The following is a 26,399-nucleotide window of genomic DNA, read 5'->3' on the forward strand; positions in this document are numbered from 1 at the left end:
AAAAGGCTTGTTCACCATGCAATAACATGCAATATAACACACATGAATATACTTTCATAGGGGAGTTTATTACATTCACAAAGTCTAACGTTACGTACACACGTCAGATGATTATCGTTTCAGGGCTAGTATCGGACAAGAATCTGCGGTGCTCGTCAGATTTCGTTCATGGATCTGTCTTGGATCCATGAACAAGGAATGACTGCAATACGAGTGAAGTGGAGAGATCACAGAGGGGTGCCGCTTGCTCGTTTTCCTCCCTTCCATAGAGGACTACTTTCTCTACTTCTAATTTTTCTTTAGTCAAGAGTTTCCCATCAGTACCCGGCTGGATTGGATGTTGTGGGGATAGTCTGGAAGTGAGCTTAACATTAAAGTGTCACCTAGACTAAATTCTGGTTCGAATTAGCTGAGCACATTCCAGTTTCAGAGCCAATATTAATATATTAAACAGGACTTATATAGCACCAACATACTGTATTGCGCAGCACTGTACATTAAATAGGGGTTGAAAATGACAGTTACAGAGAGTGACATAGGAGGAGGAGAGGACCCTGCCCTGAAGAGCTTACAATCTAGGACAGGGGTGTCAAACTCTGGCCTTTTTTTTGCTGCTGCTACTACTAATCTGGAACAAGCTTATACTAGAGAAAGGGGCATAACATTTTTTTTTAATTAGGAAAAAATCTTATGTTTCTTTCTCTATTTGTAGCCTTAGATTTTCATAGAAGAAGGCTACAAATAGAGAAAGAAACATAAGATTTTTTCCTAAATAAAATTAAAAAAAAATGTTATGCCTCTTTCTCTATTAAAGGCTTGTTCCAGATTGAATGTGAAGCAAAACCTCTGTTTCCATATGACAAGAGTTTATATCCAATGAGAAGGAAACATTTCCTCAATTTTTTCAATAAATTTCAAGGTTGGCCTGCGACTTTGTCTAAGTTTTTAATTTTGTCCCTCTGTGTATTTGAGTTTGACACCCCTGGGGGATCAGCATTGCCTTAGCACTTGGTTCTGCCTCTGAATCCTTATTCCATTATTAGGTTGGTCAGACTGAGCATTAATGAGGGTAAGGTGAGTTGCAGCCATAGGGCTGGACCAGATGCAAAGCCCATATTTCTATCTCTAGCTGGTATTGTGTATTTGTGCAATACTTCTGTACTGGAAAATTCCACACTGAAAAAACAAAATACATGAAATGCAAAATAAAAAAAGAAGCTTATATGATGTACAAGGGGGTCCCTCCATGACTTAGAAAGAAGAACAATGTGTGTGCTATGCATAAATAAAGCAAGTATGGCAGTGATCAAATATATATATTTGTTTTAATGTCTATGGCAAAGTACACACATGCAATAATAACGACTGCACGATTCATGAACGAGCGCTGTACATACAACAGCGTTCTGCTCTATGGGGAGGGGGAGAACAACGGAGCGGCACCCTGATGTGCCCTCCCCTCTTCCCTTTCATTATGATCGTTCATCGTGTGTCGTTGGTGGAGGATCCGTACACACGCCAGATTCTCCTCCGATATCAGCCCTGAAACGTTTATCAGACATGAACCATTGCACGTGTGTACATAGCCCTAGACGTATTGTTTATACCCATCCATTGATAGTTATCAGGACCTGGGACAACACAGAGAAATAATCCAGAGAAATAATGATACCAAGTTGATAGGGTTGTACCGTAGTATAGGAACTTACAGAAAGAATTGTAAAAATTGTGCAAAATCGTTTTTGAAATTGTCGCAAATGGCCCTTCCTATGTTCGTATGCATAGTATATCTGAGGGGGACATAGATTGGTAACCATCAGTGCCAATAGTTTACCTTTGCCATCCTTCTATATCAGCGGTTGCCAACCGGTGGTCCGTGGCTCTGGCCGGTGCACCCCCAAGCGGGGTCAGGAGAAGGACCCCACTGGCAGGGCGCACCGGATAGAGCCGCGGACCACGTCCCCCGTACACGAGATCGGGTGACATAGTTGGGAGAAAGTTGGGGCTCCTTCTGCCCATGCCCGAGAACAACCCGCTCAGCGAAGACAGGGCCAACATAGAAGTTTATACACTTCTATGAAATAAAGAGACACTTTTTTAACATGTTTAGGTTTAAAGAGGAACTAAACTCAAAATCTTCCAAAACACAAAAAATCCACTAACCTTCAATCCCGCAGGGCAGTCCGATCTATCTGGAGGTCTCTTCCATCGCGTCCAGCGTTGACCGGCACTCTGGCAGCGCCATCTTCGCCTCTTCTTCCGGGTTCTTCCTATGTCACCTGACCCAGGCACAAGATCGGGTGACATAAGTTGGGAAAAAACTTGCCAATCTCACTGCGCATGTGTGAGATCGTCAATTTTTTTCCCTTTTCGTGAAAAGGCTCCTTCTGCGTATGCCCGAGATGCTCGGGCATGTACAGGAGGAGCACCCAAGAGCCTCCCGGGATGAGTGACATAGATACCGCGGGAGGCTTTACGCTCCCATTCATTCTCAATCGCCTAGGGAATCCAAAATTAGAGGGCGGTGCTTTAAAAAAAAAAGTGTTGTCTACCCCCTTTATGTAAATTGAAGATTGTGAGTTTAGGTACGCTTTAAAGTTTTTATTTACATTTTTTTTTTTTTTTTTTTTTTTACATAGAAGGGTTGACAACACCTCTAAATAAAGTAAAAATGTTGGTATTTTTTTTTTTAAGTGCAACACCCTTTTTAACTAAAAAAACTAACTAAACTAAAAAAGTGCAGCACGGCCCCTTGAAGTCTTACCTACGTCATGCATCGCAGGGGGCTCTTGGCTGCTCCTTCTGCGCATGTCTTAATATTAGGACATGCGCAGAAGGAGCCCTGTCATCAATAGAAAAAACAAGTTGCCGATCTGCAATCCTTCTTACCCATCTACGTCTCGTGCCTGCACAGTGCAAGGAAAGGTGAGGGAGGAAGAGTAACCCGGAAGAAGAGGAGAAATTGTCAGCGTCGAAGACTGATACCGGGATGACAAAGGACACGATGTAAGAAACCCCCCGACAGATCTACGGGGTTAAAGGAAAGTGTGTGTTTTTTTTTTAATTTTTGTTTAGTTCCGCTTTAATGGGAGTGCAACTCCTCCCAGGATACCTATGTCACGCATTCCGGGATACTTTGGCTGCTCCTTCTGCGCATGTCTGAGATCAGACCACCAAGAGGAAGGAGATGCCAATCTCACACATGCGCAGGTTAGGTGACGGAGCAAGAAGACTGGAAGAGAAGGCAGAAGATGGCTCCCCCAGGGACGAGGAGGAAGTCTAGGATGACGTGGGACCAGATCATGGGAAGGACCAGTGCCATCGAGGGATCTGCGCGATTAATGGTAAGTGTCACTTCTTTTTTTTATATTTTCCGCTTTAACTCCCATACATGTGTGTAGGCGTTCATTCAGCCCAAGCAGCTCCAGGGATGCTGGGTTACCCAACATATGCCAGCACCCTACACTGATCTGTATAGCTCTGCCAAAGGGACATCACACGTTTACATTGTTCTATTGTTTGGGTTTAATGTGATTGCTCATTTGTGTTGTAGTTTGGGAGTCTAAGGCTGGGTACACGTGTGGTGACCGTCCTGGCGGATCCACAGACAATGGTCGACGAGCGATCCTAATGGAAGCGAAGATGGAGAGCGTGTATCGGGGTGCTGCTCCGTCGCTCTCCCCTCTCCATAGAGCAGAACAATGCTGTATGTACAGAGCTCATTCATGCATCGTGCAATCCTTAGTTGTTGGAAAAGATCTTTCACGTTCCTTTCTATGACCAAGGACTGCACGATGCATGAACGAGTACAATTATTGCACGTGTGTATGTAGATTTAGGCTGGAAACAAACATTTAAGGACCGATCATTCGAAAACAACAAATGTTCACAATGACAGGCCAACAACACTGATGAACGAGCAATGTCGCTGGAACTAACAAACATCCTGGCGGATCCATTTGATCAATGATCGTTCACTATGTATAGTGTGTACAGTCGTGCAGGGATCGTGGATGGTTCTGTGATACACTTTATACTGTACACATCACTTCCTGCATCGTTCCAACGATCGTATCTAGTGTGTCTACATTATTGGTGTCATATGGTATCATATTTTTACAGCATGTACAGAATCGTGCACTATACAATTGTTCAAAATAATCGTTGATTTGTCATTAGTTATTCGTTTTCTAACGGCAAATATTGCACATACTTAGCCTTAAGCTATGGACACACATGAAATAATTATCATTGCAAATCATCTTTTATGATCCTTTCCAGCGATTGCACGGTGCATTAACAAGTGATGTACATACAGCACAGTTCTGCACTATGGAGAGAGGAGGGGGGAGAATGACGGAGCGGCACCCCACTGTGCTCTCCCCCCTTCACTTGTATTACGATCCTTCCTCATCCGTGGATCCACCAGGCCGGTCGTCGAGTTCTGTACATACGCCAGATTCTTGTCCAGAGGTGATTATCAGACGAGAGTCATTTGACGTGTGCACGTAGCCCTACATAAGGAGTCAGGATTTTACTTTCATCCCTCTGGGCCGTGTCTAGACGCCGATGGTGAACCTGTCTTTTAATGCACATTCTTTATCTGGTGGAGGAAAACAAAACCATATAGGATATGAAGTTTTCTGCTTTTTTTAAGTAGAATTGTATTGGAATGGATACTTGTGTAGTAGTGCTTGTTTTGGTCCTAAAATCCAAAGTTTACCAATAATATTTTATATTCTTATATAATAGGCCCACCACTTGGTCACATCTACCAGCCATTGACAATATTAGGGGGCTAGGTGGGGACTTTCAAGGAAAGTTTATGTTTCTCACACTTGTGCGGAAGGGCAGGTCTAGCATGTGACGCTGCGACTGTTTCATTTTTTCCTGAAGCTCTTACCTTTCTTCTCTAATTTGGCATCATAGGAGTTAACAGGATGAGCTTAGCAGCCATAGATAGCTTTGATGCTTGGTGTGGGTGTGTCTGCCATTCATACTCCATACTTGTTGCTGTAAATTTAGACATTTGTAAACTAGTAACTCAATCTTTTTCTCCTTTCCGCAGGGAACATAACCGGGTACTATCTGGCACCCTGAAGAGCACAGGCTGCTGGTGTTTGTTTGACTAGTATGGAAAATGAAGATGACGATCCAATCATACAGGAGGTATAGTAGTAAAGAAACTGCCAATTGTAGGATGTTTTCCTATAAATCATCACTGACCTCCCTCAGCCCTGTTACTCCTCTCTTCTCTCATCTTATCCATCTACTACCTGTCACCTTGACCCAATTCTCTCTGATCTACTCTGTGCCCATTCCTCCACCCTGGCCCCTGCCCTAACCCAACTATTTATTGAGCGGCACAGCGCTGTGCTTTCTTCAATTAGCAGGAGTTAGGAGCAGTCATTCCTGATCAGTTGCTCATCAATACTCTGTGGCAGGTACATGCAGATTTATTGACCCAGTGACACAAGCGGAGGAGAGGACCCTGCCCCGAAGAGCTTACAATCTAAGTAAGACTGGGCCATTTGTGTATTTGATACACTTGTTTAAATTACACTCGGGCACAAACCCTGGTTTTGGATAGAGTGGACACAATTATCTGCTACCCCTATTGCGGGCTGAAAATGATTGCTTCTCTTCACTTCTTGTCCTGGTGTCATGAATGTCACTGGGGCAGAAAGTAGAGGCAAACTTCCAGATGTGTTGGTTAGTTCCACGTTCCAATAAACGTGCAGCTTGGATGTGTTGTGCATCTGTTTTCCAGGGCAGCAGTTAACTGATAAAGTGAAGGGCAGGAGTCATTAGAAATGATTAGACTTTCAGTTGTCGTTCATGAGGCCATGCTTGCATCATTGCAGTGAAAATAGAGGAGCGGGTCCCGACCAGGGTCTATTCTGACCTTCATGGAAAGCTGTTATTTTGAATAATTACAACAATGAGAAGACTCACCATGTCCTTAATTATAGTGTACAACCTTCACCTGACAATAACGTACCAGGTACAACACCAGTGGCTAGTATTATGCCTAATGTGTCATGTCCGTTTTCTCTTCTGTGTTGTGCATTGGCCGGCCTTGGGGTTAGGATTCAGTTACAAACCAAACAGCCTGACAATGGACCTTCATTAGTAGTAAATCCTCTGCTTGATCACAGATCGCTGCAGCAATCAAGACTTACTAAGAGCGCAGAGCCTCCCCAGATGCTTACATCACAGATCCCAGGAGACTCTGGCTGCTCTTTCTGTGCATGCCCTGATCTTGGGCATATGCAGAAGGGGCATTTCTCCACCAAGGGGAAAGAGATGCAGATCTCATGCATTGCATGTGCAGTGAGATTATCTCTTTTTTTTTTTTTCCCCTTCGCAGCGACTGTGTCACCCGATCTCACACCAGCGCAGTGCAAGATTGGGTGACGCAAGAAGAAGAGAAGATAGTAGATGATGGTGCCCAGACCTTCCAGAATTCCAGGATGACGCGGGATCAGTCCCATTGAGGGCTCTGTTGGATTAAAGGTAAGTGTGTTTTTTTTTTTTTTTTTTGTTTAGTTTAGTTCCGCTTTAAATAGACACACAATATCTGTTCCTACTGACAGATACAACATTGACACCGATTATGAGATGCTGGTAATTAGTATAAAACTGCTCTGATCCAGGGTGCCCCTACCTCTTCTATTCACATTGTTTTATTCTGACATTACCTGGTCATACCAGGACAATGCATTTCTGATGAACCTCCTCTCTTTTTCAGATTGATCTCTTTCTGGCGAAGAGCTTGGCAGAGAAACTGTATTTATTCCAGGTACTTTTTTAAAAAAAAAATTACTTCAAATTATACATTTGTTTTAACACACAGAGTTTTTTTATACTTAGTTGCCAATCATATAATTAGTTTTTTTTGTTATTGAGTAGGCTGGTTTGGGATGCACATTTTTATTCAATCAATGCAGCAGAATTTTTAGTGAGACATATAATATACACACAATATTTTACCTGGGTTTTTCAGACGTATATTTCTTAGGGTTGTGTATGCTTGCTGATGTTTCTTCAACCTGCCCAACTCTTTTGTCCATTCAGTTTGCTGTGCCTAATTTTTGTTTTTATTGTTATTACTAAGTATCCAGTCCGACCTGCGTCGATGACCTATGATGGGGTGCCACACCTAGCCACAAGGATAAAGCCAAAACAGCAGAAGGTAGGATATGTCTGTTATGTCAGTCTAATTCTTGATTCATTTTGAATTGTGCTGTAGAGCCTTATTAAATATTATATCTGCTGTATGGAAAGTGAATATAACTAAAATAAAATCTTCCTTCATCCTTTTTATAGGTGGAAATGGACATGGCCATCAACACAATGAGTCCTAATTATTGCCGCAGTAAAGGGGAACAAATCGCCCTCAATGTTGATGGCACTTGCAGTGATGAGTCCAGTACCTATTCCACGTAAGTTTCCAGCTTTAGATAAGGTTTCCAGCTTATAAAACTACCAATGTATATATACACCTTGTTAAACTGGAACTATAATAAAACTGATTCTTAAGACCAAGGAAATGTAAAAATCTGCAAATCTAAATCTATCAGTTCCCATGTATGTTAAAAATTATATAACCCTAAGCTTGTTTTGCAGAAGCCCAGCATATGTCAGAACAGTCTGGGTTTTGTAAAATGTAGCCTCACCGATGTACCTGTTAATAATGTGGTTGGTTAAGCTTTCAGTTTCAAACTGAACAGGCTTTGCAGGAGAGCCCTGTAAATTGTTTGGTGTCAATTAGATGTCATCAGTTTATTGAGCTGGCTGACCTATGCTTAGCGCAGTCTGTTTCCCTTAGTACATGGTCCAAAGGACCACCTACCGGTTCACGTTGCTAGCTCAAAATAGCATTATTGACAGCTGCTAAACATCCCAAAGCTTGAACAGACCAAGTTGTGAGGTCCTACAGAAATAGAAAATAATTCTACATAACTCCCCACTGGTCTACACTGGAAAAACAGCTGAACATGGTCTTATAGCTTGTATTCTGGAGGCACAACAAACTGGTGATCACTATTTTTCTAACCTTTCCTAATGCATGTTAGCTGCTGACAAACAGGCTTTCCTCTGTTTTATGCACTTGCAAGTGTTTTGGGATAGATGGGTGGTAAGGCATTTGCCCATGAGGAAAAAAAAGGGCCCTAAGCCTTAGTGGAACAAAAGAAACTCCAAAGGGCCAAAAGTGGATTATTTTTTAGGTACTTGCAACAATATAGGTTAGAACATAATTTTTATTATAAAATCATGGTAACACAATCAACATATCATAAAATCAAGTGGACAAAGGGGCCTAAAAGGCCACTAGACAGATTGCTACTGCCACCATAAGTTTAACATTCGTCTCACAAACCTAAAAGTGAGTAGGTAGGAATAACTTGCCGCGTTTCGTAGAACTAGTCTGCTTCCTCAGGAGTACTGCAATGACACTTTGGTGGTATAGTAGTATACATATAGATCACAGCAAATAATATCTGGAAATGCTTGAAATTCTTATGCAATTTATAATGAAGCAGTATGATAGATGGCTGCAGGATGGCTCGAAGGGATAGTTCCAAAAACAACCAAAAATAATGTGCAAACCACAGAGCACATGAATGGAGGAGACAACCATCTCCATCAAAGGTCTGGGAAGGAATAATTTGGCCACCCTTGAACATGTGGGGTTCTGCTACCATGTGCTTTGGACTTAACTGATAGGTAAATGCATAGCATATTTATATAAAGCGTACATCAAAATGAAAAACTTATCTAGTTTTGGATGGTGGTAAAGGATTAGAACTGGGCATAAATATATCTGGTGATGCAATGCAGTACAATCCTGGACTGTTCTCCACTTGGTCAGAAAGGTAGAGAATCAAATAGATTGAACAGCACTAAGTGCTGGGATGATGGTGCAGTGTAAGAATGGCCACCCCATATGCCTTTATTTGCTAAACATTTTTTTATGGTCTTTAATTTTCTAAATTTCCACTTCCTGACATTCTGCAAACACTTAACCCTCCTAAAATGCTGTAAAACCTCATTGTTTGTCAATTATAGGGTTAGATGTTTGTGACAATATTTTTTTCCTTATTTACCTCTGCAGGAAACTCATGGACAAACAGACATTCTCATCCATACAAGCTGCAAGCAACACAAATCGCTATGCAGTTGCATTATATAGAAAAGGTATGTTGTTGTCATTTTGAGGAGGGCCTAAAACATGTAAAGTTTAAAGGGCAGGTGTCCAGAGACCACAGCAAGAAGATCTTGCTGTCAAAGTATTTGCTCAAGTATATGCCCCACAAAAAAAAAAAACACAAAAAAAAAACTTGTTTGCACTAACCCTTCAATGTTTGTTTTGTAAGGGCAACACGGTGGCTCAGAGGTTAGCACTCTTGCCTTTGCAGCGCTGGGTCCCAAGTTGGGATCTCAGCCAGGATACTATCTGCATGGAGTTTGTAGGTTCTCCCTTTGTTTGCGTGGGTTACCTCTGGGTACTCCGGTTTCCTCCTCCAAAAACATTCAGTTAGGTTATTTGTCTTCCCCTTAAAATTGACCTTAGACTGTATTAAAGATTAACATACATAAGACATTAACATTTGACAGGTAGGGGCATTAGATTGAGATCCCCTTTGAGGGACAGCTAGTGACATGACTATGATCTTTGTTCAGTGCTGCGAAATATGCTCGGCACTATATAAATATTGTGTAATAATATTAATAAGATAGATGTGAATCCGATTGTAAAAATGTAACATATGCTAACATTCATTTTAGGTGCGGTTTTCTCGTCCAGAGTCTGAGCAGGCCAAACAAAGGAGGGTACAGTCCTATGAGTTTTTGCAGAAAAAACAGGCTGAGGAATCCTGGGTGCATTTACATTACAGTGGGGTCAAAGTAAGTTAAACTTTATGGTATACACCTAGTGAGCCATGACTGGACAGTTTTGCACACTCCAAGCACAGCAACATGGCTAATTTTGTCTTCAGGCCTGCTGAAAGTAATGCAGTAGTTTTGTTTCAGGGCCTGAATCATATTTTACAATTTGACTATATGTCATCTTTAGGATTCATCAATACCTGTGTAGTGCAGTCGCCTGCCAAACTAAAGATTGCTTTGATTGTGAATTGTGCACTTCTGAAAGATTAGAATTGACACTGTGGGTATTAAAATAAATTTTTTATGTACTTTTGTTTTTTTCACGTAAAATATGTATTTGATAAATGTGCAAATATTGTGCAACATAAACAGGCCTCAAATGGGCATTTTATCCACATCTATACTGGGAATTTTAACCACTTCTTTACTGGGCATTTTAACCACTTCTATACTGGGCATTTTAACCACTTCTATACTGGGCATTTTTTGGCATACAGACATAAAACATGCGTTGTTGACCTGAAGGCTGCCTAAAATTTCCAAGATATAGATTGAAGTAATGGCAGTTCAGTGTTCAAACCAGAAACTTTTTTGAGCTGGGTGGGAAGAAATTGTAGGCGGTTGGTAGCCTTACCCAGCTCTTCAATAACCCCTCAAAAACAGGCCGTGGTTACTGAAAAGTGCTGGGTGGTGCACATGGATAAAAGGAGCTGCCATTTCATAATGTAATTGCATATTTGCCCAACTGTTTTTGAAACTTATGTTTTTAGAAAATACACAAATATATTTTAGTCCACACAAGCAACATATTCTATTTTTTCTGGTTGGATTTAGAAGACTAGACTACCACAAGTAAATACCAAGTAGATACATAATATGTCTTTAAAATTGTGTGTGACCTGGGTAAGGTCCTAGAAAAAGACTGTCTAATCTGGAGGCAGTTGCAGCAGATCCTTTTCAGGTTCATTAGTCAGAGGGAGGATCAGTGATGATACCATTACTATCCTCTCCAGCCAGCTATCCTTATGCACTTTGTTGGTCCCAGATTCCAGATAAGACCAGGAACCATATACTTGGATGATTAGGCTGGGTACCGCATACAACAACCTCTTTAGATGTGATTAGTGACTCCAGCCGTATAGGGCTTAGGCTGGGTACACACATGCAATCATTTTCAATGGAAATGATCATTCACGATCCTTTCCAATGACAAAAGACTGCAAGATGTATTAACGAGCTCTGTGGAGAGGAAAGGGGAAGAACGACGGAGCGGCACCCCACTGCACTCTCTCCTCTTCACTTTCATTATGATCGTTCCTCGTCTGTGGATCCGCCATGACGGTCATCCGGGCGACAAGCGTTGTACACGCGCAAGATTCTCGTCCGATTTTAGCCCTGAGGGGATTATCTAACAAGGATCATCTGGCGTGTGTGTTGAAGCAAGTGGAGAAATACAGCAGTTAGGAAAATAACATTTTTAGAAGACACATTGCAGCCCATGTACTTTTTTAATCTTTAATTTGTTTCAGATTTATTAATCAGCCCAGTTCACCAGTTTTACCTCTGAGTTAAGTGTTAGTCTATGTAGGAAACTGTTTATTTTTTTGTCTTTTTATTTTTCTCTGGAAAGAAATAGTTAGCCATCTAAAGTTGATATAAAAAAATCTCTTCTTTCAAAGTTTACTAATTGCTGGTTACATAGTAATGCTAATGGCATTATACCTTATACTGCCTTGAATCTTTAGTGATTTTGGCATGGCTTTTATAACTGTATAGCTATATCAGTTTTTAAAATTCTAACTTTTTCTTTTTTCCCCCCAGGACAGTCGTTCTGAGCATGAAAGGCAGTACTTGCTTTGTCAGAATACAGGCATGACTGAAAACAATGAGCTGATAAAATCCCCAAGGTGAATACCCCTACTAATCATATACATATACATAACAGTACTATACAGATATTTATTTGCTAAGGTGATCTGTTGTCATCCATCATGGAACATAAGTTTTCAGGAATTGCAGTTGAATATGTTGAATACATTGTTTGCTTGTGCCTGGAACGAGTAGTTTGTTCCTTGGATTCAGCTTCGGCGATTAATGAGCTCCCACATCATCCCCGAACAACCAATCGGGATGGCTGAAGGTAGTCTCCGGAAAGAGAAGGGAAATGGTGACTCTTTAAGATGGAACGTGGATAGGTGAGTCCCTGAGGTTTTAGGCTATATGTACACACGTGCAATAATTGTCTTTAGAAAGAATCTTTCACGATCCTTTCTAACGACAAATGACTGCTCAGTGCAATAACAAACTCATGCAGCACCTTTCTGCTCTGTAGAGAGGGGAGGGCGGATAATGGCGGAGTGGCACCCAGCTGCGCTCTGTCCCCTTCACTTTCATTACGATCGTTCGTCGTCCGTGGATCCGCCAGGACGGTTGTTCGGACCAAGAATCATATGACGTGTGTACAAAGCCTTAGTTCTACTGGCCTCTATTTTGCTGGCCCTCTTCCCTTCCACACAAATGACTTGCAAAAACAATTTAATAAAAAAAAAAAACCACTACCTTTGAGCAGCCTGTGCTTCACTGGTTCTTTCTGGAAAGAGTTGGTGACTTTTATGCTCCCAGGTTTTGCCAGAAAGGAAAGAGTTTGGTTGTCACTGCAATTATGACTAGGGATTAAAGCACTGATCACCCTTTTAAAACCAATTGACAATTGTAGAGCAAAGATTTTTAGACTGCAGTAAGAAAATTACTAAACTAAGAAATTGCAGTATGAAGGGGGTTTATTTTGTATTGGGAAGACCATAAGCGTACTTTAATGAGAGCATATCAATTAATCAAGACAACAAAAAGTTATTCAAAGTTTGTGTTTGTATATAAGCATATTGGTATTAGTAAAGATAATATATAGTGATGTGATTGTATAGTGAAAGTATTTATTGGAACATATCAGAGCAGGCAGGTCCTGATGTGTTACTGGTGAACACACTGTGCAGAAAAGTTGGTCGAATTTGATGTTACAGAGTTCAACAACTTTTTTTTTTTCTCTTACGGATATAATGCTGCCATTCTTGGAGTGGCTGTATCAGTTTTCATCAGTGATATCAAAATTCATCACACTGTTGTAAACTGGCTTATGTAAAGAAGTAGTGAAAATAGCAAATTTATAAATGATGGCATCTATGAATCTTGTTACAGTTTGTCTTTAAGATCACTGGTTGATAGTTATGTTTTTTTATTTAGTAAGGTCTTTGTTTACATGCATGTACCAGATATGGATATGTTTGAGCAGTAATACTATGCTTCATTGTTCTGTCCTTTCTTTTTTTACAGTTAAGGTGATGCCTTTTGCAAATCTAATGGGTCTAATGGCTGCAGGAACAGAATCCATTACAGTTCTTCGATGTATACAGCAGGTGGCGCTCTTAGTCCAAGGGAATTGGGTTGTTAAAAGGTAAATGTTATGTCTTCTGTTTAATGGTAGACATTATTCCTTTATACTTTATCAATAAAAATCATTTTACATTGCAGATTTATCTCTTAAACACCATGATCTATAGCTTAAGAAAAACTGTGTTTTTTTTTGTGAAGCTTTTAAGCTTAGGTACCTTCATAATTAGTTACATCAGCAGTTGTAAATGCATGCCTCCTTTTCCAAAACATACAGACTAAACAGGGTTGTCAATTTGGGCGTTTTTGCCAAGTAGTAGTGTGTTGTTTACAGCTCAGCTTCATATTCTCAATTCTGAGTGATACTCAAATAAATAATAAATGAGTCTTCAGGAATGACAACAGCAGTTTCTGCATAATAGCTTTCAAGTACATTACCCATCTTTAGTTACCTTTTGATGCCAGTTAACACTTTTGCACTTAAGACTTGTCGGCAGTCATTAAAGTCCAGCAAATTTAAAGATTTTTCAGTTTTTTGTTGTGAAAGTCAGATTTATAAAGTGCAAAACTGGCAGTACTCCAAACAGATCTGAAAAAGGTTCATTCTAACCCCTGAGAGTTGAATATTTGTTTTCAATTACCTTCTTTTAGGCAAGAAAACTCCTTTATAATTTTACTGATTGGCACTGCTGTTTAGGTTTACCAAAGGGTGTGTATGGATTTCATCTTTGCCCTATTTTTCTGTTTTTGCATTTTTTGCAGTGATGTATTGTACCCAAAGGAATCATCCAGTCCTCACAGTGGGGTTCCAGCAGAAGTATTGTGTCGGGGTAGAGATTATGTTGTAAGTGTTCATTATAAACCAGTGCGAGGCTGTACAAATTTCAATATGGGAAACAAAACAAGCTTCTTATGTTGGTGTCCTACAGATACTGACACATTTGCAATGGTGGTTTCCTTGTTGCTCTGCCAAGGACAAGCATCACTTTGTGCTATTGATGCCTGTGGCATAAGCTTGGTTCGGCACCAACACGTCAGCATGTCTATTTAAAAGTTGGAGATATTTTTCTTAAGTCTGAAAACACATAGCACCTCAACACAAAACATGCTGATATCTGTATCAGGATGTTGCGGTGTTTTAAAAGTAAAGCTTTTTTTTGAGCAACAATTATTAGTGTTTCTCTAGTTTTCAGAGTTTAATATAGACTGTATCTACAGCAGAGAGAGAGAAAAAAAACCTGTTTTGCTTGCAGGCATCATACGTGTCATGTAATGTGTGCTGTAATAAATGTCAAGATACCTCCACAATGCATCAGAAGCCCTAGCCTGTCCAATGTGGGTTTGGACTTTTTAGAACAATAACTGTAGACATGTTCTCTTTACACTCCACAGTGGAATGTGGGTAATGGTTGATAAGCAGTGTTTTCCCCAGCTCCTTTTAGTGGGTCACACCACCCAGCCCTTTTCTGCAACCATCGGCTGTTTTTGGGTGGTTACTGATAAGTTTGGTCACAATACAGGGGCTGCCACCCACCTACAGCTTCTTCCCACCCGGTGTAAAAAATAATTCTAGGTTGGGCACTGCTAAGGCACCTACATTGTGAAATGTGCTCGGTGGAAAACTGGAAACTGCTTGTAAACTTAACAGATCTACTTCATGATGGTCACAAAGATTTTCCGACAATTGTGTGCTAAGTGTTCTTTTTTCTGAAACTTGGAAGTGTGACTTTTACATAGGTTGATAGTCGCATGCAGTATCTGAGTTGGCCATATTGCTGCTGTTATAGAGCCTTGTAAGACCAACCATTCATGTTTGGTATTATGGCAACGCACACACGTCAGATGATTCTCATCCGATAATTGCCTCGGGGCTGATATCGAACGAGAATGTGGCGTGTGTACAGCGCTCATCATGAAAGATCCTTTCCAATGACAAATATTACACAAGTGTACCCAGCCTATCACACATCAAGAAAGCATAATTAGATTTTCCTATTTATATCATCCATAGATGTGGAAGTTCACTCAAGATCGTTGGGTGGTAAGGAAAGAGGTGGCTGCTGTGACAAAGGTACGAATTTCATATTCTGCTGTCCTATATGTATAGGCAGCAAAATATTTAACTTATGTATGCCCTCATTGTAAATTAGTTTGAAATCTAAATTATATATTCATTTTTTTTAAAGGCTAAAACAAGTTTGTGTGGATTTTTGTCGTCATAGTGTTTATACACACTGGAATTTTTTAGATAGTTCTGACCACAGCTTATGGGCCATATTCTGACTGGTTTAACTGTGTGTAATAGAAAAATGGCCTAGTTTGCATTTTAAGGGGAGTTGCCCCCACCACCTCCTCAAAATGCAAACGGGGCCATTTTCCTAGTACACACAGAAACCACAGCCCAATCCTGCATATTGCATCCCCCCCATGGAATATGTAGGATTGAGCTATGGTTTCTATGGCTTATCACCTCCATAGAGCAAATAAATGAAGTTCATTGTAGGAGTTTGCATACCCTTTAATTGTGTCTTTAATGGGTTTGGAATTAAATTCTGTCCCAACTACAGTGGTAAATCTCATGCCGATATCTGTCTCAGTTGACTACCCGGGACCAAGGCTGAAAACTGCTTCCAATTCTGCACAAACCCAATTCATTTTCTGATTAGAAATCAATCGGTTAGATTTGCCAATACTCTGTTGTGCATATGTTTGTAACTTTCTGCCCTTGTAAACAATTTTTGAGAAAAATGTGGTTGGTCGAATGTCCCAAGATTATTTGTACACACGTACCAACACTTCTGGTTGTGTTGCTCCCAGTTGAGGTTTTGTGATGACTGGTTAGGAGTTTATTTTACTTCTGATTCACTTCAGCTCAGATCGTTTTATTTGATCTGAAGTAAAACCTCTAACCACTCATATTTCTGCTCCTATCTTTGTTGTTGTTTGGTCATAGCTCTGGAAAGTACACCACCTTAAATCTAAAGCAGTTTGTTTTGGTTAAAAGTAAAAAGTGATATGAATTTTTCCTGCAGCTCTGCCAAGAAGATGTGAAAGAATTTCTGGATCATATGGCCATCCCAAGAATCAACAAAGGCTGGGAGTTCATGTTGTCTTACGATGAGGATTTTATAAAGAAGCACCCAGATGTGGTTCAGAGGCAGACAATGCTGTGGAAGGGAATACAAGCTAAGTATGTACCGCAGAGGTATTGCCTACACTATTTCTAAAATATTGGACTGGCAGAATGTGATCCTGTAAAGAAATTTTAAAAACTGACCCAGAACAAACAAGCAGCAGATTACGTTAGAGTGCCAGGTCTGCATAATAGTCCTGGATCAGTAATTTAGTAATGATGCCACTGGATTTCAGTTGTCTGGAAAGTAACATTTGCAGTATGTGGTCATCAGCAACAGCCCCATTATTTCTTTAATTGCAAATTTGTTCGTTTTATTGGACTCCAGCAGTTTTAAATAAACAAATGGCGTTTGTACAAGGGTTCCAACTTCAAACCGTTGTTAAATCTTTAATCCTTGCTGGAGTACAAAGGGTCACTTGTGCTTTATATTTCCTTGCTGCTTAGTGGCTTTGTGATAATCTTATTGCACTGCTATTTGAGCTTGTGTGTGCTAATATAATTAATGGTACTTGTGTGAACATGATCTTAATGGATAGACTTCAGCATTACCTTCACATGCACAGATGTACAGACTTCTCTGTAGCAGTATGTCAGATAGAATCTGGCTTGAGAACCTCCAGCATCATCCAGCCCAGGCATGGGCAAACTAAGGCCCCCGGGCCCTATACGGCCCATTAGGCTTTTTTATCCGGCCTGTTGAACTCTCTCCACAGTCTGGGGCTCTGGCCGGTGGCTCCCCAAACGCGGTCAGGAGAAGGACCCCGCTGGGAGGCCGCACCGGCCAATGCCGCAGACAGTGTCCTCTGAATAGATCCCGGGCTCAGGGAAGTGGGTGTAACAACCAACCCACTCTTCCATCGTAGGCTCAGATCTATGATGGGAGAGTGGGTGGGGTTATGCCATTATGACATCACGTTCAGTGGCCTCATGATGGCATAACCCCGCCCACTCTCCCATCGGCCCGGCCTCCCTGCCACATTTTAGAACAGATTGTGAAAAAGTTTGCCCACCCCTGATCTAGCCCCATTCTTCAGTGTTACTGTTCTGGCATGTCCATTTTATTACCATATAGGCTGTAAATGCTCATGATCCAGGCAAGTCTTGTTATTATTTGGCATACCTTTTTTTCTAATAGCCAACCTACTCCTTGCATTTGGGAAGAGAATGGGGCCTGGGATGTGTGATGTTTTCACTAGCCATATCCGCATGCATTTTATAGAAAAACACATGGACCCAGTAATTACATCACTGTGCTAAAATAAGATATTCAATACAAACTGGAGGGTTTTATTTAACATTTTTGATTAGCAAAAAAAGCTCCACTCCAGACACAGCTATTTTTATTTTACTTTGGATGTTTTCACACTTTTTTGTAATTATTATCCTGCTATGCCAAAGGATTCTCTCCCTCGTCTGTCCTCACCAAGAATTAGCTGATCTTTAAAAGAAAAAAAAGTCCAGAGTCAACCTTTGAAGAAGACTATGCAAACAACTTTTTTAAAACTGTATTTTTTCCCTAAATATAACTTTTTTTTTTTTTTCCTGCAATCATGAATGAGCAGTGAGATCTTTTATCCTTCTTGGCTTACCTTTGACGTAAAAGATTGAAAACCATTTTACTCAAATCTTTCCAAAGCAGATTTGAAACTAAGTACCTGGCCAATGGAAAGTATTTATTTTTTTAATGCCCTTGTGTTTGCAGACGTTTTTCTGCATGCAGTCCGAAGGACACCAATACTATTCATATACAAGTGATACCATGCTAAACTTATTACATACATAGCATATGGTATAGCATCTGTTGTAGCTCTTGAATTGAGCTTTGTTCATTAAATTCACAATAGGATATCATCTTTATTGTTTATTCATTCTAAATTTCTTTTATAGGCTTGAAAAGGTGTTTAACTTGTCGAAGGATGGTTTGATGCCTAAAAAGACGGATACTTCAGGTAATTTCAGAAGAGCGATTCAGACATTTCTTGGGCGCATGTGATGTAGTGCCATTTATTTTGAAACATACCCCAATGCAGCTTGGCACCAGATGTGTGTTGCAGCGCACACATTGGGGTTTCCTGCCAAGTAATGTATATATACCTTTTTTTGGTGCATTAGGCAGCCCATTATTATGTGGAAGAGCCCAGGAGGACTGACAGCTTAGAGTAAATAAGTTAAATGGAACATGTGTTGACTGTCATAAGATATTTTTTTTGCTCACAAATTGTTACTGCAAGTAGCCTTTTCATGGTCCATTTTTAAAGAATAATGAAAAATATACACAGTTTTATCTTGGTCGTGGTTATCGGTGATCTAGAATGTCTTTATTTACTTGTCCTTTATCTTACCTGGCATTGTAGCTCTTCACTATCTTCAACCTGTAAACTTTTTGTGTGTTCACTGGTTTACAGCTGAAAACTAGCTAGTTACTGCTTGGTTCTTTAGGTCCTGACCACATGTGAAATTTTAAACCCCACTAAAAACATATGCTTTGCCAGTGCAGGACACAATACAGGTTTACTTTATTGCCCTCCGTAGCAGCATATACCTTTTCTTTTTTTTTTTTTTTTCCCCCGTCTTGCGTAGAAAATGCCCAGTACCTCTCTTTGGTACAAACATTTGATTTACTGTCCTTCCTTGCATGTGACAATGCTGGTGCTGTTGTGGACCTGACCTGTTACACAGGGACTAGGGAAAGAGTCCTCCGCCCTGTGTAAGCTCCAAGGACTTTTCCTTGCTCCCAGCTGCTGAACAAAGGCAGGTGTGTGCTACTAGTAAAGTTGTGACCCTTTATTATTATTCTCAATAATATTATTATTATAATAAAAAACATGATTTATATAGCGCCAACATGTTATGCAGTGCTGTACATTAGATTACAAATCTGATACATTAGGCCCTTAAATCAAACCTATTTTTTCTTTTATGAGTAAACAAAGGTTTACTTTAAGACCTGTAATTAGGACTAACAGAAGCCAGAGAGAGCAATTTTAAAAAAGGTGAATATTTTAGTCATCCTCCAATTGAATAATTGCATTATTAATATTTAATTGTAATATTTGGCCTTCTACCTATGATTTTCAGCTATAAGAACCTGATTAGATCCTAGAATGTGAATCCCATGGTTTGGGGGTAAGGTGTTCACACCAATAATTTCTGTTATTTGTTTTGTATTGTATCTTTATCAGCGCCATACACGGTGATCTCTGGGGACCAGGTCCTGAACATGGCAAGGATGAAGGCCAAGGAAAACCAAGCCAAGCTAGAGAGGGACTTGCAGCGAAAGAAAGAGCAGACCAAACAGACTTCACACACGGCAGTTGTGGCTGATGTTCATATTAAAGAGGAACCATTGAGTGATGAGGAAAGCATGGACACCTCAACATATGACGGCCTAAACAATGGGCTGGTCAATGGTGTCCACATGGATGAAAACTCACATGAGTCGGTGAATGGTCCTCTCTCGAAGGGAGACAAAGATCCATTAGCAAAAGAACTGAACGAGTTTGTGGCTTCTACATTTAAGAAGCAATATGTGTTGACTATGAGTGAACTTAAGCGTTTATTTAACCTGCATTTAGCCGGTCTTCCTCCTGGACACACTCTGTTTAGTGGCATCCCAGACAAAATGCTTCAGGAAACGGTTTTAAGTTCTGGCTGTAAACAGATCATGGTGCCTGTAAGTATACTATTTTCACAGAAAACGTGAACACTATGGTAACACAAGTAACTGTCGTTTATCCGGGTTTTAGTGTACTACATTAGGAAGAACAGAGAAAAGAGATAGGCTTCTACAAAGGCACCATAGGTTTACAGTAAATATGTATAAAAACAGTATAATTTTATTATTCTTCGAATACAATAAAAGTTTTTAAAAACAATAATAAGCTTCTGTTACAAATTGACATGATAGTGGACTATATTAACACTATATAGGAAAGTGATAGATTTTACAGACTTGTGTGTAGCTCTTGAGACGGAGAGCGGGTTCTTAACCCGACACAGGGTATGTTTAGGGGGTTTCGACCAGCGGCAGCCATCCAGCGGCTGCCGCTGGTCAAGACCCCCCTAAACAAACCATTTGTCTTTTATGTCATGCTGTTTCCAAAGACAGCTTTTCACACTCTTACCAGTTACTTATTGATCATCGGTATCACATTTGATCAAGAGATATTTCTAGGTCAACAATGAACTAATTCACAAATAATTGAAACTGAATCACACCCAATTTATCGAATTATCTATCCTACACTAACACTTCCTAAAAGAAAACACAAGGAACTAACATCCTACTAAATCTTCACTTCAAAGACCAAAAGCATCCAAACGACTATGCGATTGTTACATCAATCATAATTGAACTGGCTTGAATCTAACACTATATCATACCCTTGGCTCTCTATATCCCCTGAGGAAGCCTAATTGGGCGAAACGCGTCGGTATAAGACCCCACTCCCTGTTTTAAGAGCTTACACACAAGTCTGTAAAATCTATCACTTTCCTATATAGTGTTATCATAGTCCACTATCATGTCAATTTGTAACAAGCCTATTATTGTTTTAAAAACTTATATTCAAAGAATAATAAGATTATACTGTTTTTATACATAGTTACTGTAAACCTATGGTGTCTTTGTAAAAGCCTATCTCTTTTCTCCGTTCTTCCTAATGTAGTACAATTTTTGACACTAAAGGCTTTCGCACCCAAACCAATTTGATTGGGATACAATACCTCTAATATATGATTGATGTTCGGCTAGCTATAGACCTTTGGGTTTTATTGTAGTCTGCAGCAACATCTGTGGTTTCTAGCTTGATTGTCCACTCGATTTACTGTTCGTACCTTATGTGAATATGTAAACATTCAAATATTGAAGTGTAGTTTTGTCACAATACTTTAAAGATTGGCTCAGTTTGTATAAGGGCATGTTTTTGGTAAAACAAGGGACTTAGTCCACACATGCAATATTGTTGTAAAAGATCTTTCACAATCCTTTCCAATGACTAACGAATGCACGATGCATGAATGAGCGCTGTACATACAGCACCATTCTGCTCTATGGTGGAGGGAGGGGGAGAATGACAAAATGGCACCCCGCTGTGCTCTCTCCCCTTCACTTTCATTACGATGGTTCTTCATCTGTGGATAGGCCAGGACGTTAGTCCGGATGAGCGCTGGACATAAACCCTATTCTCGTCCGATATCAGCCCCGAGGCAATTATCGGACGAGAATCATCTGATGTGTGTACGTAGCTTTATTCACACCTTAATGCACAGCATGACTTGGCCTATGTGTGCAACAGCAACACACTATATAGAATGCTATAAATGTGCACACGAGTATTTCACACCGGTGTGTATATGCAACGTGTCCTTATTTCATGGACTGCCTATTGTAATGTGCAAAAAATGCATTTGTTGTAGCTTGCTGAGGTTGTAGTAATGAATAATTTATCTTGTGTACAGGGAAATTGCTGAATTCAGACACCTTTTCAACATTAATAATAATCAACATAACTTTAAGCAATTTATAATCCTTTGTATTCTGATCTTGTAACACTTTCATGAACATGAATTTGACCTAAAGAGGATTCTACATCAGAAGTACTAATTTATTTCAAAATCTGAAGGATATAAATTAGGGGGGGGGTTGAATTTTGTCTTCGTCCAGAACTTTCTTGTCCTATCCTAGTAACAGTGGTCACAGGAAACAAAGTTTTATATATATATATGTATCTTGAATAAAAAAGTGTAATAACTCATGATTTGACAAAAAGAAGATTATACAAGAGAGAAACTTTTGGCTAAAGGAGTAATAAATCTCTGTGAATATTGTTTTGCCGATGACCTCAATTCAGGCGCAGAGACCCAAACAGAGTGCTCTAAGTAGCCAGGGTTTTTAAATCGCTATGAAAAGGTACTTTGTTCTTTCTTGGGGAATAATAAAGCCTCCACAAAAAAGGACATTCTTGCACTGCAATGAGTCTGGTGTTTCCTTTTATCCAGTCTTGTAGCCATTGTACCCTTGGGATTATTAACTATGTGAAAGTACCGACTCAATATACCAAACTGGTAAAGTAAACCTGGATTAACAAGTGACGGGTGAAACGGTAGTGCAAGTATCTATTCAAGTGTTTGTGTATGGTTGAAATGAATCCCTGTGGAAACACTTGGATCCTAGGTCCCGTATATTTACAATATGGGCAAAATCATAGATTGGTCTTGGTAACAACAACACTGCATTTTCACTGTAACAGGTTTATTGTATGTTGATTATTTCAGTGGTTTTTCTTCCTTTTCACTTTCTATAATAATAGGGTGACAACACTGCGTGTTCACCCCCTATACAGGGTCATTTTTTTTAAAGGAATTCAGTAAAAGAAACGTTTTAAAGCTCACTTCCAGCTAACAATTTATAACCAGTTACAGGTTCCTTTAAAGCGTACCTAAACGTAACATTTTAACTTTACATAGAGGGGGAGACAATTTTTCAAATAAAGTAAAAATGTTTGTTTTTTTAAGTGCACGTCACCCTTTAAGACGTAATGGCAGCGCAGAACCTCCTGGGATACCTACATCATGCATCCTGGGAGGCTCTGGCTGCTCCTTGTGGGCATGCGACAATGCACAGAAAGGGTTTTTTTTTTCCACCAAGAGATGCCGATCCCATGCATGCACAGTGAGATTTTCTCTCTTTTTTTATTTTTTTCCCATGTTGTACCAGTTTCTGTTCTACACATATACTACCTATAGGCCAATAGTATTCATATTGAAGGAAAAAATCTGGAGGCCGTTGCTTGGGTACACATTTTCCTTCAGATCAGGCAATTTGAGGCAGTGATTTCTTGCACCTGCAGGTTTATTGCAGACACTGGATTTGATAAATTATCAGATCTATGATACACATGATGTCTGGTTTAATGCTAAGCATTTGCAAAACATGTTTAAAGTTGCAGGGGGTGTAACTGGTAGAAAAAAAAAACCTCAAGTAATGTATCCCATGTATACCTCATTGTTTGCTTATAAAGTTGTCTCGTTAGTTTCCTCCTCAGAGTACTGCTACCCCTGATGAACAGAAGGTGTTCGCCCTGTGGACCTGTGGAGATGAATTTGACAGGGTAAGAAGCCTTGCATATTTTCTTAATAATAATGGTTTATTTTTTCTCTGATGTATTCAAAGCAAGTCCTTTAGTTGTCTCTATAAAATTAGTTGCCCATTGCTACCTTGGTATCCAACCCCTGGCAGGTTTTTCTACCTTTGCAATTAGTAAAGTATGTGCCAGCAGTCGGTACTTAACTCTAAATGTTTACTTTACATAAAAGGGTAGACAACTATTTTATTTAAAGGTAAAACGTTGTTTATTTTTTTTTTTATTTAAAAGTACTTCAGCTGTCCTTTAGCCGCGGCAATAAAGACAGACTGGGAGCACAAAGCCTCCCAGGATACCTACGTCATGCATTCCGGGTGGGTCTTGGTTGCTCCTTGGCTGATGGAGGCCCATTCAATAATGCAGGAATGTTTCCCCCCCCCATCTACGTCACCCGATCTTGCGCCTGTGACGATGGATATCGGGACAATGTGGGTAGTTTTGCCACGGTGGTCATTCATTTTTCTTTTTTAACCTGTATGGATAGCAGAGGCAACGTATTGCTTGTTGTTATAGACAATCAACAGTTCTACCATATACCTTTATTCTTGAGGCCCATCATTAGCAGACCCCTGGGCATATAGAGATTTTAAAATACCATAGTGGAATCTGTATGTGAAAGTTCATTCAGCCCTTGCTTATCTCCCAAAAAACAATAGGTACAGATAAGAATGGGGCTAAAGCTGCGTACACACTTGCAATTTTTGTCGTTGGAAAGGATAGATTTGCTACCATTTCACCTGGATATAATGCCAGCAGCAGTTTCCTCATTCCAATTACTCTTGAACACTTTGGATTCCACTTGTTTCCTTTAATCGAGGATCACTACATAATCTTTAAGATTACCAAATACCTTGGATCTCATATGTTTTCTTTAGAGAATGTTTAGGATGTAATCCATAAGGTCACCAAGTCATAACGTTCTCAACAAATCTCCTGAGCAAGCTGCATGGCGAAATGCGTCGGGATGGGACGTTAACCTGACCAACATCCAAATGATTCAGGGACCTAATTTTTCTAGTTGATTGGTCCTTTATCCCATGAAATATTAATGCGGGTGACCACTCTTAAATATTGTATATATCGTTCACTAACTGTTTGACGTTTTAACCACCTTAATACTAATATAGAAAACGCACTTCCTAAAAAAACTCCAGCTTTCTCCACTTTCTTTGTTCAAGAAAAATTTCTACATAAGAATGGGGATTTTTGTTTAATCTGAGTTAGTCTTGTACCACTCACACGATGGAAATATCGGTATTTTTGCTTCCATCTTCTACTTTACATTGCAAGTTATTAACTCTCTTTAGCTCCTTTAACCCGTTTTGCATCTCTGGCAAAAATAACTAATTAGAGTCCTGTTCTGTGCCATAGGAAAGGCAAGCTCTGCTGGAACTCTTCTCCAAAGTTCATCGTCTTCGCAGGAATATGATCCAAACAAAGCTGAGCCAGGAATTCGGAGAAGATCTCCCAAAACAGCAGCTGGACAAAGTGCTGAAGGTACGAGGTGTGAATGGAATGAAGTCCTTCAGAAGCTCAATATGAGTAAACTGCCTAATTGGCTTAAAGGCTCAGCCATGTGTGATTAGAAGGTGAAATGTTTTAACCTTTTGCTGCCAGTTAGTCTCACAAGTGCTGTTCATAAATAACATTACCAGCATATGAGCAGAAAGCAAAGGACCAAATTTCATGCAAGGCGTGATTTATATGTGGAATTATTAAAACTTTTGGATTTCCCATTATTTTCCAGAGAAGGTTTTAAAATAAATGAACGGTTTGATTACTGTGGCTTTGTACACATACTATATTTATGATCTTTCCTAATCGTTTCCCTGAGAGTGGAATGAATCAGTCCTGGGTATTTCTAGGGCAGGATGAGCAGGTGACATCCTGCGGTGTCTGTAAAAAATCACAGCGGCCATCCTCTCTTGGTCACTTATTGATCCACCAATATAAAAAAACAAGGTCTGTTTTGTCCAATGCTTCTAATCACCATTTATAGTGTTCCAACATGATTAGCCCTGGTGATAAGAGAGTACTAGTTTGCTATAATCTGTGACAAACTTATGGTTTTACATTCTATTGCCCCTCCATTGTGGTTATACACACGGCTGCACCAGTATTCACTAATGAACTGTTACTACTGAAATCATTATTATTAGTTATTATTATTATTAGTAGTATTATTATTATACAGTATTTATGAAGCGCCATCATATTATGCAGCGCTGTACAAAGTCCATAGTTGTGTCACTAACTGTCCCTCAAAGGAGGTCACAATCTAATGTCCCTACCATAGGTATATGTCAATAATGTAGTCTAAGGTCAAATTAGGGTGAAGCCAATTAACCTAACTGCATGTTTTTGGGATGTGGGAGGAAGCCCACGCAGACACGGGGAGAACCTGCAAATTCCATGCAGATAGTGTCCTGGCTGGGATTCGAACCTAGGACCTAGCACTAGCAAAGGCTGGAGTGCTAACCCCTGAGCCACCGTGCTGCCCATCATCCTAAATTATTTTTTAACAATGTGTCTGAAAGCTTGGCTCACATAATAAATGTCCATAATAATAATGTGGCTGCTTCTACCTGCCCAGTTCACCATTAAATATTCCCCACCTGTCATTAGACGGTGCAATGGTAGGATGTGTGAGTTGTGGACTTTGTATTGTAGGACTGCACAACTCTACAGATCTGTATATGAAAAGATATCATGACTATGTGACAGCTTGCAAGGAAAATGGGGAAGTTGCAATAGGTACCTGGTAAAATAATACACAGGAGATCCTTTAACCTCCCTAGCGGTTCATTTCTTTCCGTTTTTTTATGTCTAAAAGCGGT

The 26,399-nt window shown here is 39.9% G+C and overlaps 1 protein-coding gene across 1 annotated transcript in view; it reads left to right on the forward strand.

Moving 5' to 3' along the window:
• The first annotated feature begins 5,045 nt into the window (after nucleotides 1-5,045).
• The window catches only part of POLR3E (RNA polymerase III subunit E), a 23,230-nt gene continuing 1,876 nt past the window's right edge, over nucleotides 5,046-26,399 (forward strand). Inside the window, exons 1-17 of the mRNA XM_072419176.1 lie at nucleotides 5,046-5,169; nucleotides 6,752-6,802; nucleotides 7,118-7,195; nucleotides 7,330-7,445; nucleotides 9,119-9,201; nucleotides 9,381-9,400; nucleotides 9,793-9,912; nucleotides 11,716-11,801; nucleotides 13,036-13,088; nucleotides 13,225-13,345; nucleotides 14,044-14,125; nucleotides 15,293-15,352; nucleotides 16,314-16,471; nucleotides 18,305-18,366; nucleotides 19,600-20,090; nucleotides 23,452-23,529; nucleotides 24,934-25,059. Of these exons, the coding sequence (XP_072275277.1) occupies nucleotides 5,134-5,169; nucleotides 6,752-6,802; nucleotides 7,118-7,195; nucleotides 7,330-7,445; nucleotides 9,119-9,201; nucleotides 9,381-9,400; nucleotides 9,793-9,912; nucleotides 11,716-11,801; nucleotides 13,036-13,088; nucleotides 13,225-13,345; nucleotides 14,044-14,125; nucleotides 15,293-15,352; nucleotides 16,314-16,471; nucleotides 18,305-18,366; nucleotides 19,600-20,090; nucleotides 23,452-23,529; nucleotides 24,934-25,059 (1,821 nt within the window). The 5' untranslated portion in view covers nucleotides 5,046-5,133. The remainder of the gene's footprint in view (nucleotides 5,170-6,751; nucleotides 6,803-7,117; nucleotides 7,196-7,329; nucleotides 7,446-9,118; nucleotides 9,202-9,380; nucleotides 9,401-9,792; nucleotides 9,913-11,715; nucleotides 11,802-13,035; nucleotides 13,089-13,224; nucleotides 13,346-14,043; nucleotides 14,126-15,292; nucleotides 15,353-16,313; nucleotides 16,472-18,304; nucleotides 18,367-19,599; nucleotides 20,091-23,451; nucleotides 23,530-24,933; nucleotides 25,060-26,399) is intronic.

The sequence above is a fragment of the Pyxicephalus adspersus genome, chromosome 7, assembly GCF_032062135.1.
Source record: "Pyxicephalus adspersus chromosome 7, UCB_Pads_2.0, whole genome shotgun sequence".
Taxonomy (NCBI): domain Eukaryota; kingdom Metazoa; phylum Chordata; class Amphibia; order Anura; family Pyxicephalidae; genus Pyxicephalus; species Pyxicephalus adspersus.